Consider the following 20,727-nt stretch of genomic DNA (forward strand, 5'->3'; position numbering starts at 1 on the left):
CTCTAAAACTATTTCCCACCTCCAAACTGAAGGTTGACCCTGCTGTGCCGTGGGAAAACCAGCCTCATGGAGGGTGTTGTTTGCATCTGCTCTTTTGACAAATGCATCGCCTGACACCCCTCAGGCTCTTCAGAGAAACCCTCATCCCTTCCTCAGAACAGGTGACGATAGCATCCCTATTGCTGGAGCAAAAACAGCTCACAGTTTTCAGTTCCACCAAAGTCAACCTGCCGCAGTAGACAAGTTGAGGGGGGGAAAAAAGTTTGGGCTTCTCTTTAGGGAGCAAATGGTTAAGTGTGCTGGTTTTGACTGGGATAGAGTTAGTTTTCTTCATAGTAGCTATTATGGGGTTAAGTGTTGGATTTGCGCTGAAAACAGTGTTGATAATACAGAGATGTTTTCGTTATAGCTGAGTAGTGCTTACACAGCGTCAAGGCTTTTTCTGCTCCTCACCCCACCCCACCAGTGAGTAGGCTGGGGGTGCACAAGAAGTTGGGAGGGGACACAGCTGGGACAGCTGACCCCAACTGACCAAAGGGATATTCCACACCATACGACGTCATGCTCAGCATATAAAGCTGGGGGAGGAAGAAGGAAGGGGAAGGACATTCGGAGTGATGGCTCCATTATGCGTGATGGAGCCCTGCTTTCCTGGAGATGGCTGAACACCTGCCTGCCGATGGGAAGTGTTGAATGAATTCCTTGCTTTGCATTGCTTGTGCACGCGGCTTTTGCTTTGCCTATTAAACCATCTTTATCTCAACCCATGATTTTCTTCTTTTTGCCCTTCCAATTCTCTCCCCCTTCCCACTGTGGGGGGAGTGAGCGAGCAGCTGTGTGGTGCTTAGCTGCCGGCTGGGGCTAAACCACAACATTAAGCCTTTCCTTTTGAAGACTGCACATTTCAATCTGCTAGGCTGCCGCTCCCTGCCAAACCCCATGGGCACTTTGCCTCAGGTTCCCTGCAGAGGGGCTGAGCCCATGGGGCTACATGGAAGTATCCTTGAAACTGGACACTTAAACTACATCTGAATGGTTTTTCTGATGTGAAGCTTTTAGCTGTTTGTATGTGAGGAAAAAAAATTGGAAGCAAGTAATAATTTCATTTAGATAGACATTTTTATTAAGAAAATTTTAAGTGCATACACATTTATGGGAGAAATTACAACAATATAAAAGTGTTTATTTTCAAAATATTCTATGAAAGGAGTAATTTCAAAAGCATAATATAACTCCTCCATAAAAGCTGCCTTACAGGAACACAAATACAAAACACTTTTCACATTATTTGGGAAGATATTTCTTTTTACTTAATAAAAATATAAAGTACAGTATTTACCACATTCTGACAACAGTGAGTTCTTAAGGAGCGGAAGATGGGAGGTTCATGCAGCCCTTTCATCATGATATATGTTTTCTTCTCTGGCCACAAGAGTTTCATGTTTGCAGACAAGGCTTGTCTTGGTGGGATGTTGGGAAAGAAAAAAATTCAGATTTTAGGTGATGAGTTCTCAGAAACAAGTTGCCAGAGAAAAGGAGCCTCTAGATGCTAACAAAGGGAAAATAGCAACAGAAACTTCTATAGGAACTGCACTTTCAACGAAATGTGTATATTTCACTTTGAATATAGTCTTCATTGCAAAATGAACAGTCACCTCTGCTCAAACACCTTAGTTAAAAACACATCAAAAAGTCACCCTTCATCCTTCCTCGGGCAGAATTCAGATAAGATATTCATACATACAAGTGTAAAGCTAGTATAAATAAAAAATTGGCACAGCAATAAATAGTATCTACTCTTTAAAAAAAAATAAATCCAACCTTAGGATTCCACAGCTGCACTTTGAAAACACCACACGTGACAATTTCACATTTGTGGAAGCTGCTTTTTCAGCACCAGTTCGGTGTTGTCTCTTTTCCTTCCTTCACTTCACGTGTGGTCCCTTCATCACTCCCATCTCCCCATGTTTCCTTTCCCTGATTCAGTCTTTGGTCAACAGTTAAAGGCAGAAAGGAAAATCTAGTGCTCTCCCAGAGCGGGTTTCTGCTAGTGCTGCTTCTCAGCCTGCTAAGACTGTGGTGTGCACAGGAGGAACAGCGTGCGATGCACAGGATAGCGCAGGGAGCTTGGGGCAGCCGAGTGATTGATTTCTCTAGTGTGGAGGGCCCGGCTACTCTTCCCGATGCATCATGTAAATAACGTCAGGCAAAAAGCAAAGCTTCTTGCTCAAGGTTGAATTTTGGTCTAAAGCGAGAGAAAGCTTTTATCAGGTTCTCACTTAAGTCTTCAGTTATTCCTGGCCAGGTCTGTGTCACCCCTGCATTCATGCTGGGCTCAACCTTGATCAGGTGAGGGACAGACATGGTGCTGGTCCCCCAAAAGCAGCCCCATGCCCTGAGTGGTCTTAGCTACATGAGTAATGACAGCGGTGTGAGGGCCCTGGTCACAGTGCGAGTCTCAAGAAGTGCCAGAGGCAGGCAGCCCACACGGCACCCAGACAACCACCATCTGGCTGTAAGTGTTCCCTGGCCTTGCAGGGAGTCCCTTTCCTTCCTGCTGCTACTCATGCATTTCTCCCAGGAGCAAATGCCGTTCCTTTAGCACAGCCTACCCCTGCAACGCCCACTAGATTGCCCCTAAAAGAAAGGGCTGACCCCACTTCCTGCAGTACCTCCACTACCTGGCTACACTGTCCAGAGCTGGGACACTGGGGTTTGGCTGGGGTGCTCCAGCACTGTCCGTCTCAATGTTACTGTCAAAGTACTCTGTTTGCCCAGGCTGTAATGTGGGGCTGGCATGTGCCCAGAGACCTTTCCCTGCTGGTGCTGACCCCAGATGCACTCCCTGTTAATGAGGACTGCAGCAGAGCACTGGCAAGGCTGTACAGTCACATCTACGCCCCCCCCCCCTTTTCACTGGAAAGCCAGTGTTTCTCCTAGAAACAAAATCTTCATGGCCCCTATCATCATTAGCAAGGTATGCTGTTGAATCAAAGACAAAAGATTATTTAATTATCCATTTACTCCAATGGGAACAGATCAGACCTAAAGCTGTCCTTGGATGGGAAGCATGTGTGAAGAATACACCTTTCTGGGCGAGAAGGACAAGCTCCATGTTTGTGTCAGAACCAAGATAACCAAGATTCTTCCACACTTTCCCCAAAGTCATTCTTGGCTTTGACACCCAACATGTCTGCCCTGGCAAACCACTAACAATCACAGATGCATGTGTGGGGACAGGAGATGGATCCTAGGATATAAAGTACTGTCCAGGGAAGATACAAGAAACTCTAGTTTTCTCATAAAAGTTCTTTCTGTCTTTACCCTTACAACAGAGGATCTGATCCTACTCCCATTGAAATCAACACTCCAATTCTCATCAAGTACAGTGGTACCAGACCTTTCAAAACAGACACAAAAAATACTTAAAGCACCAGGTTTGTAATGATAACAATAGAAGGAATGTCAAAATCACACACACATACATTTTAGGCACAGCAGTTGATTTCTACTTTAAAGCAAATGAGGTGATGTGGTCCCAGCTGAAGCACTCTGTAATACCGCTGTTTTGCAGGAAGGAAAATACTTACAAGATTTTTACCTGAATCCACATGGAAATAAGGTAATCCCTGGCTAGCCAAAGTGCCTCTTTGGCAACAAAAGATGCCTGCCACAAAAAGGAGTGCTTAGTGAAACACCCCTCTTGGTGTTCCCAACACAGGCTGCAGGGAAGAGGGAAGATTCCTTTTGAAGCAACCCGCTCGAAAAAAAATACAATCTTACAACATTTTTTGTTTACAATACCCACACAGATACATACAAACATAAGCACTATGCTGCACAAATGTGCTTCGCCCCAGATCCCAGTGCGCAGCATAGCATGATTATCGCAGTACTGCAGATGTCTTTCCATAGACTATATAGCAAAGATATTGCATACACAGGTAGGAATCGGGAGAAAGAAATTTCTGGTTGAGAGAGGGGATTGGTGCAAGAAGTGGTACCTGTCTCCGGGTGTACTTTGCAAAGGAAATTGCAGAGGCTATCCTGTTCATCAGCAAACAGGGCCATGACCACTGGTGAACTGTGACTGTTGGCCTTCGTTTCCACACCCAAGAAACAGCACTCCTTCCACAAACTGGGCAGACCTTCTCTTGCCCCAGGCATCTCTTTTCTCCAAAGATATGGACAGACATCCTCTTTTAGGTATCTCTGGAGCAATCAAAGATGTTACTGCCCTCAGGTATGCGTGACTGTTCAGTAACTGACGTTGGTGAAGGGTCACATGAATGCATCTCCACCTACTTCAGTGTAAAGCCAACCAGGCAAGCTGAAGCCACCTCCTGTGGATGGGTGGGAAGACACACCTGGTACGTGGCAGTGGCAGCGTATCTGACTCCTCCAGCAACTTGCAATATGATCGTGTGCTTAGACCTTTAATAACCCATTCCTTTTTGTGCTAAAATCTGTCATCAGAAACACAGGAACATAGGAAAAGCCAGGTGACATCAGATCAGTGTTGTGGCTCCTAACACACACACAACTACCACAAACCAAGTACTAGCACCGTGCAATATCAGATGTGCATTGACCCAGTTGCTCATACCTGTCACCAAGGTCTCTGATCTTCAGACAAGGGCTTTAACCCTGTAGCCCTGAGTTTAATACCTATAAATGTCACCCATGATAATGCTGTCCACTTTCATCAATGTCTGATGCTTTTTAGCCTTCCTATGTTCTTGGCTTCAATGACTTCTGGAGGCAAGGAATTCATCCACTACTTACACAACATCATTGCACTGTACAGTTCATGTCCTTCTAGGTTTACAACTCCAGGAGACTTGCATGAACCAAAAGAAAGTTAAATAAAGCAGAACCTCTACATAGCAAAGGAAATAAAATATTATATAATAACATAGGGTTAAATTCATATCTGCCCTCAGTGCTAGTTAATAAACCAACCTGTATAAAAACATATTTTTCTCAAATAGTTACATCTTACTATAGAAAAATAGCACTGTGAAAGCAAGCCAATTTGTGCAAAAAAAAAAAAATCCAAACCACAAAACCCCCTTTGAAAATGCATGAAGCGTTGCTTTTGTGCTGCATGATAACAGTGAAATGTATTCATTCCCTAATACTGGTTATCTGCTCTCTGGGTCCTACAGTAAGAAATCCTGTAGACGGCTTACAATGCTTGCCTCTTACATCTTGAACCTCCTGTTGATGAAGAACAAAGTGAAACACTATTAAGGTTTATTTCAGTTGCAAAAGCTTTGATATCAGGCCTAGTCAAACAGCAAATTTGTGTCTGGACTAACCCAAAGGCATTTCTTTTGCAGCCCCTCCAACCAGTATTTGCCAAACATTTTGTGGGAAGTTCTCCACAAGGAGCTACTGGGACCCAGCAGGGCAAACCCAGCAATCGGAGTTATTTTGGGCAGGTTGTGCTCATCAGTTAGTAAGGTGTTCAGAGCTAACATAGGAAGGCTGGCTAGGAAGCTTATTCTGGACTTGAAAGCCAGAGCAGAGAATTATCGGTGGGCAAAGAGACTCGGCAAAAAAACCAGCAGGGAAAGGAGGGATTAATTATATGTGAGCAGCCCCAGTAGTGGAGCAAGTGGCACTGGGAATGCCTCCTCTCCCTGCCCCTACCCCATGACCCTGCTCGAGATCATGGATGGCAGCTCCACAGGGTGCCAGGTCTCTGTGATGATGGAGGGAACACAGAGGACATCCCATGCTCTGCGCTTGTTGGTGTTCAGCTCCCACCATGGGGTGGCTGGAGAGCAGAGGCCCCCAAGTGTGCTACCCAGCCAGGAACCATCCCCATGGCCTCCCTGCTCTGGGACCTCACCTGCTGTGAGCAGCTGGGCAGCACGTCACAGCTCGTGGTGACCAGCTGCCCGGTGAAGGTGGGGTGACAGGGAGGGTGAGCAGCCACGTGCTGCACAGTAAATGTGTGAGGCGTTAAGTGCAGAGGTAGGGAGCTGAGGGCAGGAGGCAGACAAATCAAGTCTCCCATGCTCAGTGTGAGCATGGTACCCAGGAGGAGTGGTGGGTTAGGCATCACAGCAAAGTGCAAGGGTACTGTGTGCAGGGTTCACTCAGACAAGGAGCCAGTCTGTGCTGGTGGCCTCCAGGTTTTGTATGAAGTGACCCCTGCTCCTGCTCCAGGCTGATCAGCCTTTTGCAATCTAGGTGAGGTCACTAAGGCTGAGTTACAAGTGTCAGAGGGTAAACACCAGGTATTCAAAAACCCTCATGTCCCAGCATGTCTTGTCTAGCCTACAGGATCAGAACAAACATCCCTTTCAATGCCTGATGGACAACTAAGACTGTGTGACCACAGCCAGCAACAGTTGTGGCTACTCTCAGTGAAGGTAGCTTTGGAAAATTCATCCAGGCATAAAGAGCATGACTAAGCCATGAGCAAAATTCTCCTCTTTGAAGATATTTTTTCCAATATCCCACACCAGTAACCCTACTTCTTTTGGTGCAGAAAGGCAGGACACAACACTCTAATGGGAAAAAAACAACTGGGACATCCAGAGCATTGGCATATATTCTCTGGGACTTGCCTAGCATCTCACATAGGAGAGATGTCAACCAGTCACCAATGCACAAAATCATGTTGTCACCAGCCAGTGCTGCATTTGTCATTAAAAAACACTAGTCACAAATTCACAGCTGTTATTTATAGTTTAACACTGTCAGTTTGGTATTGGAGGAATACGGCCAGCTAAAAGACACAGGGCTTCCAAACCTTTACCCTGCTTTTGACTTCGGCTTTGCTTCAGGGTTATTTTGGCCTCTTTGGGTGTCCATTTTCCCATCTGTAAAATGGGAAAATTTTCCCACCTCTGTTGTGGCTGAACTTTCCCCCTGTTTTAAGAGTTTTATCTATATAATACCCCTTTGCAGGGAGGATACAGATGTTATGCTCAACAAATATGGGGAAAACTGGAGGTGTATATAGGCTAATGTATTTGCCCAAGGTCACATAGGATGGTCAGTGGAAGAGCAGGGACTTAAAACTGAGGTATCCCAGCTCAGAAACTAATGCCTCCTACCATTCTTTCTCCCTGGAGACTTTAGTGGTGTTGCACGGGAAGGGCAGAGTGGGCCCCGTTTCTTCTGTTGCTTTTTTTTATGAGTGCGATGACGTGGTCTAAATTAAAAGAAAAATACAAAAAGACTGCCATAAATTATCCATATACAAAGGCCTTTTTCACATTCATCCTATGGCCCCTTCACATCTTGCTGGCAGGGTGCAAATGAAGATAACATCCCCTTTCACATCCCCTCTGCCTCCGAGGAAAGGTAGGCAAATGAAAGTGCCCTGGTGACAGGACATTTGCAAATTATGAGGCCAGAACAACTCTTTTCCCCAAAACACCGAAGCCTCCCCAAACGCCTGCTAGAACTTGTCAGCCAGGAGCCTCACCATCCACACGGTACCCCCTGAGGTACTATGAAAGCAGAGGGGAGCTGGATTTCTGGCTTCCCACCCAGTATTCCCACTGACATCATCAACAAGAACCAGTGGCTATTCTATGGGATTTGTGGGCAGTCAGTTCCTTCAAATGAGGCTGTGAAGATGTTCACCTACATTGCCCCCCACTGTGTGGGGCATTCACCCAGCACACACTTGGTGGTAGTTGTTTTGGCGTCTTGTACTTCAGCCCTTATTTATAAATGAGGTCAGAAATTAGGAAGAGCTGCCACACCAGGGTTCGCAAGCACTATGGAGAAAGGCAGCAGGACGGCTTGGCTCCCATCACAGCCAGCCCCTAGAAGTTGGGAGTTTCCTTTCCTTTCTCCCAATGGGCTCAGGGGAAAGGGTTTTCCTATTTGACTTTGTTATCTTCTCCAGACCCATAAGCTCTCTTATCTGTGCCTGCAGTAGCAGCTGAGCTTAATGGACTCCAACATGTCGGGCTGAGGGGAAGTTCTGAGGTGGGACTGTATTAATGTGACAATGGACAAGCAAGGATCATTCTCTGTTTACTCTGCAAGGGGCTGATTTTACATATCCTTGCATGAAGGGAGAAGGGAAGGACAGTCAAGGCTGGACTGTAAATGATGACTGGGATTGCCTGGAAGTGATAAAGGATTTGTTAGCTATTTCAAGAGAGGACCGATTTGCCCCTTGTCTATAAAATGAATGAATGTTGAATGATGTTGGCCACAGCAGCTGCACAATGATTTTTAAAGCCAGTTAAGGAATTTGGTTTCCTGACAGCCTGAATGTATTTTACTGATGTCTCATAAGTGGGTACATTACATGGAGATGTGATGAATATAAAGCAATAATAAAGGCTAAGCAGAATTAGTGAGCAAAACAATTCCCTACTAAAAATCGTCCCTGTTTTCACAATCAAACATATTGGACTACTATATTCTATGAACTTTTCCTCGCTCTTAGCTGCAAGTTATAACACGAAAGATACTCTTATATTGAAGCACCGGTATAGATTAAGATGTCTTGACACTTTGGATTTTACTTAAGCAATTACAAGAGCCCTTTCTACAAAATGTATTGATTTTATTCCAGAAAAATAAATTCCCATGTACAATTGGGTTTTCATAACATGAAACAATTAGCCATTTTATTGCTAGTGCATATAGGGTAATGTCACATTTCATACAATTTCAGTACAAGTGAAAAAATATAATATATGGCTGATTGAAATTGATAGCTACATTAACATTTATAGATCTATATAGATTTATTTTACAAGCTGTTAGTAGTTTAGAGGGATATCGGTGTTTTAAACTACCAACATTCATATGGCTCCAATTCAAATATATGAATTGTTTGATGCGCTATAAATATATTCCAAAGTACATTTCATTGAAGAAGTCAAAGCTGTGCACTAAAATATATCAAAACCATGCCTTGTGAAAATGCTACAGACAGAGCCCTGACTGTCTGTGGAGCATGAAAATGCCACTGGTGCTAGCATTACTAGTTGGAAAATGGAAATAATGCCATGATTACAGGATTAGGTGATGGAGATATATGCTTTCTGTCATCTTATTTCATAGAGCTGGGACCAAATTCTCTTCTGTTACTCAATGTAAACCAGGATGAAATCCACCGAATTAGCAGAATTGCTTCTGGATTAGCGTTAGGTAAACAAAACCCAGAATCTGGCTGGAGATCAGGCACGGGCTCACTGGTTTCAGTACAGCTGGCCCCAGATCTTCACCAGTGGAAGTGAGAGCAGAACGTGTTCCAGCTGAGCTGTTCCCCTAAGTCAGGCAGGCAGGATCTGAGCACATAATCGCATTTGCCCAACCCTACAAATTTCTTAAGTGCCTCCTAAGTTTCAGGTCTTATTATGAACAGCACCAAGGGCTTCATTGGGGATGACAGCAAACGGAAACTTAGGCAGGGGCTTGAGGATTTTCCCAAGTTGGAAAACAAAGTAGCTCAAGCCCCTAGGATAGTCAGCATGGACCACATCCTGCTCTTAGGTTCAGTTGCGCCTAAATCCAAAGCCATCCTGGCACCATTAACCTGGATGACCTCTGCAGAGAATTTGCCCAAAGGACAAGAGGGCTGAGTGCTGGCAGCAAAGAAGGCACTGAGCATCGGATGAGATGGGAAGAGCTGTCAGGGCTGGAATCACAGTCAGTTTGTTAGCTGGCTTCCTTCCCTCCTCCTTCTCACTCTTGGCCCCAGAGTGGTCCCAAAAGGGCCGCATGGAGGAATCTCTCCACTTCCGGTAGCATTTTTCCCCTTGCTTATTGTAAAAACACAGGGGAACAAAGCCTTTTTTTTAACTCTACCCCTTGTTTGGCAGATGCACTTACAAAGCAAACAGAGGAGGGCATTCAGCTACCTGTACTGCCTCACATCTGCCCTGGGGCCATACCCTTCCCCACATTTCTCCAAGAATGCATTGCTTTTGCAAATGACTGGATTCCAGCCCTGCCTTTACCCGACAGATGTACGGAGGACAAGGTTCAGCATGGTTACAGCGCGGTTACTGAGGGGTGGGAATATGGTGGCAAGGGTGGGAGGAACACTGAGTGCACAGGTAGGCTTGCTGGCCAAAATGCCGCTGCTGGATCAGCAGCAGCCCAGGGCTCTGGGCAAGCAAGGAAATGCTTTGTACCATCACTTGTCTTATCTTCCATCCCAGGAAGGCTAGAGCCCTCCCCTGCAACTCAGCACAGAAATGTTGTCTGTGCTGCTCTTGCTCACCGTAAAATTGAACTGAGATAGGCTGGGTCCACCTCAGAGTAGCCATGATCACCCTCTTTCAAGAGGAATAAAAATAGATTTTAAAAGTCTGAATTTGCCAAGTATGGCTGGTTTTCCCCTGGCCTTGTGGGAGAGCCTTATCCACGGCAGCATAACTTGTCTTGGCCAATATTAATAGCACTCCACACTGGCCAGCAGAGAAACAGTTTTTAGCGCCAAGACCCCCTAGGCCTCAGCTGCCTGTGCAAACAGACCCCCAGTGTAACATGGAGAAGGGGCTCCAAAGAAACTGGAATAATATAGATTCTGAAGTAATTGTAGTTTAGTTTGGGGAAGAGGGGGCATAAAGGAAGCATCTTCCTTGGGAGAACGGCTTCTTTTAAAAGAGGATGAGTTGAGGACCCCAGAACAGATTCATTAGGACAGATTTTGCCTCAAACCCTGGCAAAACTCTTAGTTTAACATTTAGGATATACTAGAAGCTGTTGTTTTAATACAGACTAGGTCAACTCCAAACCCATCTTCAAAACAATATCGATTCCACGAGTACTTTGTCCACATGGTAAAAGCCAGCCCTTAATGTTCTACCCTTTAATAACTCAGGATGTTAGCTGTTAAGTCCATTTGTCTCTTGCCTTACTTGTTTAAAGCTTTCTCCAGATATTCCTGGATCCACTTTAACTTGGGATCAATGCACACTTGCTTGCTGTTGCTCTTGAGCCTTGCACTGCCAAAGGAGAAAAGTCAGAGTGAGTCTAGTGTGACACGCTCCTCAGCCCACACCCACCACCCACCCCTGGATGCCTTATTTTCCTTGGGTGTCAGCGCTGCTCTCAGTTAACCCATGAAGAGGATGAATTATCCCTGCCATCCTCGAGTCACCTATTATAAATATCCCTGGTTTCGAAGCACTGTTGCCACCTGTCTCCTCTGATGCTGATTCTTGTGGTCTGTACTGAGATGCATGTGGGAGTGGGACAGCTACAGAGTTTGAATCTAAGTTTTCTAACTCATACCTGGGCTGTTACGAGTTCAGTGCTAACAGCTAAATTTCATTTGGAAATACTGATATGGTAAATATAGGTCATTTTTGCAAGGAATTAATTAAGAACAGCTTTCAGATTCAATTCAAAATTGAAGCTTCACATGTTTTGAGGACAGACACCAAACCATACCTCTCAGATGTTCTGAAAGGGTCTGGTCACTCCTTAGCTTTTTGTTTTCTACAAGACTGAACTAACAGGTTGAAGAGGGAAAGACAACTGGAAGTACCATAGTGACAGAGGCAAGTTTTCCCTCATATGTTCACTCAGCACTGGAAACAAAAGCAGAAACCTCCTTAGGGGTTTCTCCTGGATGTCCAAGCTGCACTTTCCACACCAGACTGTTCAGCTAATTTGAACTCCCTGTGAGGCCTTTGGGCTATCTGCATCTTTCATACAGAAGCAGTACAAATAGCTTTTCACCCGCATCAGCAGGTCTCACCCTCCAGGGATCTCAGGGCCTCTTGAGAGTGCTGTGATCTCCCGTGTTCCCCGAAGCACCCTGCCTCTGCCCCAGCTGCTCAGAAATTTCTCCTTAAACAGCCTGCCTGCCATGCAAAAGTGCCAAGAACAGCAATTTCATGGAAATGCCCATAGGAGTAAGTTCAGTACTTGTTTAAGCATTTTGCTGGATGGAAGCCAAAATGTTCCCTGCTTTATAAAATTAAATCTGCAGAATATAAAACTATGGCGTAAGAAATAACAGGTCAAAAAGCCTCCTTGGTCTGAAGTTATGCAACAACACAGTTGTAACATAAACACATCGAAGATCCAGTCTTGCAAGCTCTGCGCCAATAAAGAGATGAATGGGCCTAATTCATATTTCCCTTACAGCAATGCCAAGCTGGAGTATTTCCAGTTAAGTGATACCAACAGAGAGTAAGAATGGATTTGCTGATGTTAGCAATGCCTGGGAACTCTTGAGCTGGCCTCGCAGGGTACAGAACCAAAAGAACACGTAACCAGCCTCCAGCCACATGCAATGCAATTCCTCTCACCTAATATTAAGACGTTGATATTTTAGACATTTATTTCTGAGCCTGTCAGCCCCTGCTCCTTGGACAGTCATGGCAGAGACCTAGGCAATTGTATAGAGTGTTAATCTGAACTGGTTTAGGTGTCTACTTTAGGATGTAATTAATTGCATGCTAAAAATGCCTATTTCCCTGTACTGAAAAGCAGGAAATTTAGGATGGGCTTTGTAGAAGTAGACATTGACGGAGGAGATTTCTGCATTTGGGGAGATGACTTCCCTTAGAACCAAAGACAAAAGCCTGCTCTTAGGCTTTTTGTTCACATACAATTTCCCTCAACCATAAAGGGTAATGTACTTGTGCAAAAAAATACAAGATCTTTCCTTGAAATGATATGATTTCACTGAGATTCTCTATTCCTGAAAATGGTAGCTTTTAAGTTACTCACACCTTCACTGTATAATGCATATCCACTAAATTCAGAGTGTGGTTAAAACCATCAAGATGAGAAACTTATGTGTTAGTTTTGATTCCATTTCAGCTTCTGTTTTGATAAAGACCTAGTTCGAACTCATGATGTTTCAGGGGTATTTGGAGGTAAGTTTTTAAGTACCTTACCTTTTAAAGTAACAAAAAGATGGTGAACTATATGTTCATGTGTTCTGTGTGCCACTAAATCACATTGCAAACAAACACATTTGGGTCAGGAATGGCCAAGAACATGAGTTGTTTGTGATTCTGCATTTCATGCTCTTATCTATCTCTAATGACTATGATCCGACGTTAGTTAGGAGATAAATGTATACTCTATCCTGTCTTAAATGCCTGTCATTTTCTTGAAACTACTCCAGAAATTTCCAAATCCTCTACAAAGCCTTAGCTCTGGGACCCTTATGACATCCACTGACAGTCCCAGAGCACAAATCCATACACTATTGCATTTTGGATGCTTGCCTCCAAAATAGTTTATAGGTAGAGATCAGAGTTAGTCACAGCTGGTTTTGCCATTTTTGTGAAAGGAAATTATTTCTCAGCTGAGGCTTACATTTTTCTCACTGTCCTCCACCAAATCCTAAGGCAGAAGCACACATGAGAAAATGTGTATGATCTACCCAGAGTGGTTTAAAGAAGAAAAAAAATGATATGAATAAAAACTGGTTCATGAATATGAAGATACATGCTCTTCAATACATCTGTACATTCCTGAGAAATCTCATGAAACCACATCAGTTTCCCGAATGCAGAAATGTTTTGTATGACAAAGAATGGCTTTCTGCAGCATTTGAGTTGCAACTGGAAGAGCTTGACACGCATCAAAGACAGAACTAGTGATGGGAGCACTGCACAGAAACACAATCTAGTCACTGAGATCCTCTTACAGAGGTCAACGTAAGTTGATAGTAGTAAGGCTCCCTTGCAATGAAAAGATGAATGCTATTTTTTTTCTTCTGAAGATTTTTAATTTTGGGAGAGGAGGGAGGGGGTCACCCATGAGCAAATGAACCAAAAAGACCTTCCTAAAAACACACACACAGAGAAATCTACAATCCCATTTTTCCTGAAAATCAGTGTCTTTTTTTTCAGCAAAAATGAAGATGTTATTTTCCATTGGGAAGCCATCATTTCTGTCCTGCCATGATCTGTGATTTACCGGAGTCAGTCACTGCCTGGTAAGTGTGTCCCTAGATCAGGCGAGCACATGTTTAGGGTCTGTACCTCCTGTGGAGGCTACACGAAATCCAGGAATTCCTTTTGCTTATTTTGCTCCTCTCTATGGAAAAGTGGAGAATTAGAAGAGTCAGACCACTGTAAAGTCTTTTCCCCAAGGTGTGAAGCTCTACATCGAAGGCAATGCCTGTCTGACATTTCTGCTTACACACCCATGGGGGAGCAGGACATGGGATCACATAGTCACAGGGAGATAACAGAGGTAGAACACAGCTGGGAAACACCTAGCTGGGCTCCTTTGTGTGTGGTAAAGCAGGGTCCAGCTGTATCTGACACATGGGGTGAAGAGATGAATTGGAACTCGTGGCATGAGAGAGACCGAAGTGCAGTCACCAAAGCAGGAGCCAGCTCTGTGACTCTTCTTTTTGACACCTGAGATCTGCACCCAGCTGAAAAGAGTAAGAGACTTACACAATCTGAAGCGAGCAGTTGGGTGTGGAGAGGATTTTGAGGTGCTTAATGTTGGCTCTTGCCACGTTGCTCTCGTAGAATCGACAGGGGCATCGGTAAGTCAGGCTGACGGGTTTCTCTGCGGGACACAGGGAGAGAAAGGACATGTTACTCCCTCTTGCTCCCAGTCAGCAGCACCCATACACAGACCAGGGCTGACAGAAACTCCCTCCAAATATGCAGGTGAAAAAAAGCAATAGAAAAGCTGTAGCTTTGGGAGAGCATTTGCCCCCAGCTCACAGCACAATCCTTTTACCCCAGTACCCAGCCTTTCAACCCTGGTCCGTGGGATTTTGGAAGACAAAAGAAGAGGGAGAGAAAATGGAGATAAGTAAAGAAGAAGAGATTAGAATAAGGAGCTGCTCCATTGTGCAGGGATGCTCCTGGTAATTAGACAAGATAAAGGCCAAAAGAGGGGGCACTTGTCCTCAGTGTTGTTCTTGTCAAATGATTTTGACCCGAGGCCAAATTAGAAGGTAGCCAGAAGAAAGCGATGAATTCCAAAGAGTTCAGATCAAAACGGCTCGGCTCAGGTGCAGGCTTTTCACGGGGGACTTACTGGCTACAGAAAAGCCCCGAGTCTTTCAGGCTTTCCCAGGGCCCAGCGGCTGACCTTTCCCCACCGCAGCCAACCTTTACTCCTAGCCGAGGTATTCGCACAAGGAGGTGCGAGATCACAGTAGTTTCGCAGGAGAGATTCGGAGTCTTTTGAACTCCCAGCCTGTGGCAAAGTAACGGCAATCGAGGAGCCGGTTATCAAGCAGTGCACTCTCCATATACTAATCGGGGACCACCACACTGGATGGGAGTTTTGTCACTGGCATCACTGGGGACAGAATTAAATTTAGCCCCCTAGGCTAAAAACCAGCAATGAATACACATGCAGAACTGCGAAGAAAAGCAACCTGGCACTCACCACAGCCTCTGATACAGTCCTTCTGCTACCCAATTTCTCCACGGCAGAACTTAATTAATGGCAGAACTTAATTAATGGCAACAAAGTGCACATAAATAAGGTCCTCACTCTGTGTGGAAGTTTCAAAGCTCCATGCACACTAAAATACAAACACAGAAGCCTTGCCTGGAAGTCTAGAAGGAGCTGCCTAAGATTTTAAACAATTTCTCATTGGAGCAGTTTCCAGCCTCTGAGAGACCATAAGGTCTGGCTCATGCTGTAGATGGTCAGATCTGTATCTGACAGGGCTTAGCTCCCACATGGCAATCTGCTGCCCTATTTATTTAGCCACACAGGAGCACTGGCAGCATCCGAACCCAGCTCCCTTAAAGGCAGATGGAAAACTAAAGAGCAGGGAAAGGCTTGGAATCCCTAAACTGCCGTCTAGGAAGGTGAGGAAAGAGACAGCTTTAAGAAGTGCAGCTGATCTGCATAGATTGCACATTTACCAATGCCTGCCTCTAGCACATATAACCACAGACAACACGATGAAATTACCCTGTCCTCAGGAGGGAAAACACTTTTTTCCAAGTGCCTCTACCAAGAGATGAGCCAGAATCAGATCCCACAGGCAGATGGGCAAACGGGGATTCATCAGTGAGAGCAGAGTTCCTCCAGATTCACACCAGGATCTGGACTATAAGTTAACAAAATTGGAGGACTTTTTTTATCAGTTTTATGGCAGTCCAAACAGTGATATCATCTATGAGTTAATAAATGGGAGGAGAAGCTCCCATCTGCGGGGGGAGGAGGAAGGAGGGCTGCAGGCTGAGCCTCGTGAATGTGCACTAGACTGACTAGTGCTAATGCGGAAAGGAGGGAGAAAGGCACTAGGATTTCTCACTGCAAATCTGTGCCTGATAGCTACACATCAGTGAGTTTGTATGGGAAGGGGGGCTGAAAATGAATGCAGTCGTACAACAACGCTCAGCACAGCTGCCGTGGAAGTGTCTCTGCAAGCTTGTACCAACCAAGTTTAGCCCAGAACTGTTCAGATCTAGGTTTTGAGAATGCAATCCTGTCCTCTCTGAGACTGGGAGAGAGACTTTCGATCCTATCCCACTTAAAATCGGGAGCAGAGAAAGTTTAACCCCGACTAACATGTCCGTGAGTCTCAAAGCTGTTTCCTGCCCAAGAAAGGGCATCCAGCACAACAAAGAAGAGGGGAAGCCCCCGCATTTGGTCTTCTGTCTCCTCAATGCAAGGTGGAATGACAGCTCCCCTCCCAGCACAAGAACTGCTTTGGTGTTTCTGTGCCCCTTGCCTGGTGATCAGCAATGGGCACTGAGTGCCAGAGAGCAGCAGCACAGGCACTGACCGGGTCAGCTCTCAGCATCACTAACAATGAACCAGTATCTCCTGCCACTACCCCTCCAGCACTGAGAACTTGGCTGTGGCTCACTCTGCTCTCAGCAAGGCTGAAAACCAGGGAAAACTAGTGCATGTTGCAGCTCCCAACACATGAACCCCTACCATCCTAAAGTAGGAGGGGGAAGGGGCCATTTGGGGGCCATAATTTGAGAAGGGGACATTTCTGGTCTTACCCAGAGGCTGACAAATACCTTCCTTATCTCATGTCAAAATTTGAAACAAATTGTTCCATGCACAGTAGAGCTGATTAAGCCAATTATTCTACACGTTTGTATTGCAGGAGTTAATGCTCTGTGGGTTCTCTGATATCTAATAAACACTTAGCACAAGCTGAAGCCATTCTCTCGGTAGGACAAATCAGTAGAGTCTGTTAATTGTACTGTTACATGAACACACCAGTTCTGATGGTACATAAAGCTTTTGAGACCTTCATCTATTTGGCACATTTGGTTAACATGGGTGAATATAGTTAAAAGTTACAGAAGAGCCAGACGCTATTCAGACATCTCAATGTCATTCCTTCAGCCTTATTTCCTCAGACAAAAAGAAAAAGAGAACACCTCTTTTGGTCTCAACTAGAAGGGTTCTTGGGTTTGGGTGTTTTGGTTTTTTTAATTTTTAAATAAATAGATTTACTGTTTTCTAACTCAAAGCTGAGTTTTGCTGTCTCTGAACACCCATTTCTGCTGGCAAATTCTCTCTAGAGACAAAGCGCTCACAAAAATCTCCCTCACAGAGTGGCCACTTATCAAGGTTGGACAGTACCTGTTTCATCCCGTAGGGATCTGCCTTGCCTCACCAACACTGGAACTGGATGCTAAGGGAACAAGTGAGTTGCCAGTTCTGCTGCAAAGTTACCATCAGTAACTCGCTGTGTGGGCTGCGAAGCCCTGGGTACTTGAACGGAGAGGGAAGCTATGGACAGGCAAGCAGGTTGGACATGAACAGACAAAACATTTGATGGAAACATCATTTTACTCCTGTTCATCCAAAGGTGCATATGTCAATATCAGGAGAGGGCTGGCAGCTTTTTAAGACCAGAACAGTTCCATTTCCCTGGGGAATGAGGCTGTGATAGGCAGATACAGCTTTACCAGAGTGGCTTGGAAGAATTCAGAGCTCACCTGCACGCCAGGACAAGGTAGCCCTGCAAGCCTTCATCTGGATCAGGGTTGAGAGCACTACATGACACGCAAAAAACTTTTCTCTTATGACTGCAAGCTGGTGCGATCTCTCTCCTTACACAAGTTTTTCTCCAACCTTTATAAGCCGTTTCCTTACTCAGATACCCGGGTCCCGACACGCTTCCCTGCCATAAAGATACCCGCCGCCGTTTGCTGACAGCTAAGGAGCTCTGCCGGGCAGGGAGCAAAGCGAGGTGCAGCCGGGCAGCTCTGCCAACCCCCGGCCCTCTGCTAAGCGCTGCCGGCGGGAAGGCGAGGAAAGGGAGAGCCCCTGAGCCCCCGGCGGCCCCTGGTCCCCTACTCCCGCGCCTCCCGTCCGGGTTGCAGCCCCGGTGCGGGCCAGCAGCGCTCCCCCAGCTCGCTCCAGACCCACACTGGAGGGCGAGGGGACCCTGCTCTGGGTACCCGGGCACCGGCCGCCGGCCGGGCTAAGCCGCCCGGGCGTTGTGCGCTCCGCCGTGCGCAGGGCGCAGCGCTCCGCGGGGCTGGTGGCGGCGGGGGGCGAGGGCCCGGGGCCGGCCCCCCCACCTGTGGTCCCCCGGGTTTGCCTTCGCTACCTGCGCGCTCGCTTCCAGCCCGCAGCCCCAACGCGGCGGGTCCCGGCGTAAGCGGCGGGGGCCAGAGCCCACCTGGCCGGGTCTGCCCGTTGGAGTCTCTCGGGGGCTGCGCTTGCTCCGCGCGGGCTTTTTGTGTGCTCCCCCGGGACGGGGTTGCTGCTGGGACCGTACTGTGGAAAGGCATCGGCGAAATTATCGGGAGCGATTAACTCTCTCAGGCTAAACAAAGAGGGCACCGGAGGGCATCCTCCGCCGCCCTGGGTGGGGAACACCCAAGTTTCGGTTGCCAGATTGGGAGAATGAAGCGGGAGCGGAGGTTTGAAAGGGCGCTCGTTTCCCAGCCAGCAAGCTTTCGATGAGCGGACAAAAGGTGGCAAATCTCTGCCAGGCGAGAAGCCAGCCGCAGAGGGAGCGCCCGGGAGATGCCCAGAGGCTGCGGGCAGGACCCACGCCCCGCCACGCGTGGGGAGTGCGGCTGCCCCGCGCGGTCCCCGCTCCCCCGGAGCCCCGCGGCACAGGGCTCCCCGCGGGATGCGGAGCAAGAGGCGCAGGTTGCCGCGGTCTCCGGGGCCGTCCGCACACGGCGGCTCCCACGGCGGGCAGCTGGCAAGCAAGCCGGCCAGCTGCCGCGGCGGCCCGGCTCCGGGGGTGACACGCGGGACCGCGGGGCCCGGCGTGGGGCGGGCGGGCTGTGAGACGGCCCTGCAGCACGCTGCGGGAAGGGCAGCCGCGGTGTCGCTGCCTCAGCGACAAATGCCACCGCGGCAGCGCTCGCCGGCTGCCCGCCCGCTATTCCCCAGACCTCTCGTCAGTGCATCTCTCCGCGCCCCCCCGAAACCTCCCCGTGCACCCTCGCCGGGGGTGCGGTGAATTCCTGCTGAGTGACCACTTTGGCTCAGCTCTGCCCTGATCGCGGGAAGATAGATCACGAAAGAGGACAGAAAAGGAACCGCACAACCGCCTGTTTCTCATTTCTTGTAACTTTTAGAGTTGTTTTTTTAAAGAGGAAATCGATACGCATATTTTGCAACCAAACCACCTCCCTCCAGACCGAGCGCTGTTGAAAGTCTTCCCCCAGCCGACTTCAATCTGGGTTAAGTTTGGCAAAGAGGACCGCTTTGACCAGCTTTCACTTGGAAAAAGCGAAGGAGGGAGGGAGGGAGGGAGCGAGGGAGAGCCTGCCTGCTTCCAGCTCACAACAGCTATCGCTCGGGGCTCGCCAGGCGCGCACATCTGGGCCGCGGCAGGAGCCGGAGCCGGGAGAGCGGGCGAGCTGCGGAGCGAGGGGGGAAGAGCGGGGATTTCCGCGGGACCGTAACTCCCGGCCGGGCTCCCCGGCCGCCGCAGGCAGGAGCGGGGCAAGCGGCGAGCAGGCAGGGAGAGCGGCGGCCCCCCGGCTCCGGCAGCTCACTTACCCTCCGAGAGGGAGATGGTCGCCAGGGCGAAGGCGAGCAGAGCCAGGGCTCGGAGGTCCATGCTGGGGCGGCTGGCGGGGAGCGGGGCAGACGCTGGACTGCTCGTCCCGGAGGCTGCGGCGCTCTGCTGGAGTCCCCTCCTCCCCTCCCTCTATAGAGGGGCCGGGAGCGCCGGGGCTGGGGGAGGGGAGCCAGGGGGAGTAGCTAGCCTATGATTTATTGCCCGTGGCATGTTATTACATCCTTCCTCTGTTAAAAATGCTTGGAAAGGAACCAAAAGAGCGAGGGCTCCTCTCTTCGCTTCGGCAGCCCGGCAGCCCGGCAGCCTTCCCCCAGGCAAAGTCCTTGCCCCAGCAGCCCCGCGACCCGAGTCCCCCGTGGGGCGGCAGCGGCGGTGCGCTCCCCGCCGGGGGTCCCGCCCGGACGGCACAGCTCGGGGCTGCGGCGCGGCGGGGAGCCGGGAGCACGGGCCCTCCACCCAGCCCGGGCCGGGGGAAGAAAGGTTCCTCGCGAAACTACGACAGCCCCCGGCCCTTGTGGGCACCCCGGCCCCACTGCTCTTGAACCAGAGCTGCTAGAGCTGGGGCAGCTGTGGGGACGCACCCTGTAACGTCTCAGCATCCACACAGGGAAGAGGAGAAAAATCCCCCTTCGCTCCCGTGGGCGCGAACCTACATTTACACGGGCGCTCTGGGCATCAGATCCAGTGCCTCATGCAAAGCATCTTCCCAGAAGTTTATCTGGGGATTTGAGGGGAAAAAAAAGAGAGGGGGCTTTCAGTTTTTGCCTCTGCATACTTGGCTCGAAGTGCCTTTTCCCCCTATCAGCTGAACC

The 20,727-nt window shown here is 48.0% G+C and overlaps 1 protein-coding gene across 1 annotated transcript; it reads right to left on the reverse strand.

Moving 5' to 3' along the window:
* Positions 1 to 1,521: 1,521 nt before the first annotated feature.
* Positions 1,522 to 19,991, reverse strand: CXCL12 (C-X-C motif chemokine ligand 12). The gene is made up of 5 exons (XM_059821001.1): positions 19,894 to 19,991; positions 14,373 to 14,490; positions 10,857 to 10,943; positions 7,074 to 7,171; positions 1,522 to 5,220 (listed from the first exon to the last, which is right to left on the reverse strand). The coding sequence occupies exons 1-5, from the start codon at positions 19,952 to 19,954 to the stop codon at positions 5,189 to 5,191; spliced, it is 396 nt and encodes a 131-aa protein (XP_059676984.1). The 5' UTR covers positions 19,955 to 19,991; the 3' UTR covers positions 1,522 to 5,188.
* Positions 19,992 to 20,727: the final 736 nt, after the last annotated feature.

This window comes from Gavia stellata, chromosome 9 (assembly GCF_030936135.1).
Source record: "Gavia stellata isolate bGavSte3 chromosome 9, bGavSte3.hap2, whole genome shotgun sequence".
In the NCBI taxonomy this organism is placed as follows: domain Eukaryota; kingdom Metazoa; phylum Chordata; class Aves; order Gaviiformes; family Gaviidae; genus Gavia; species Gavia stellata.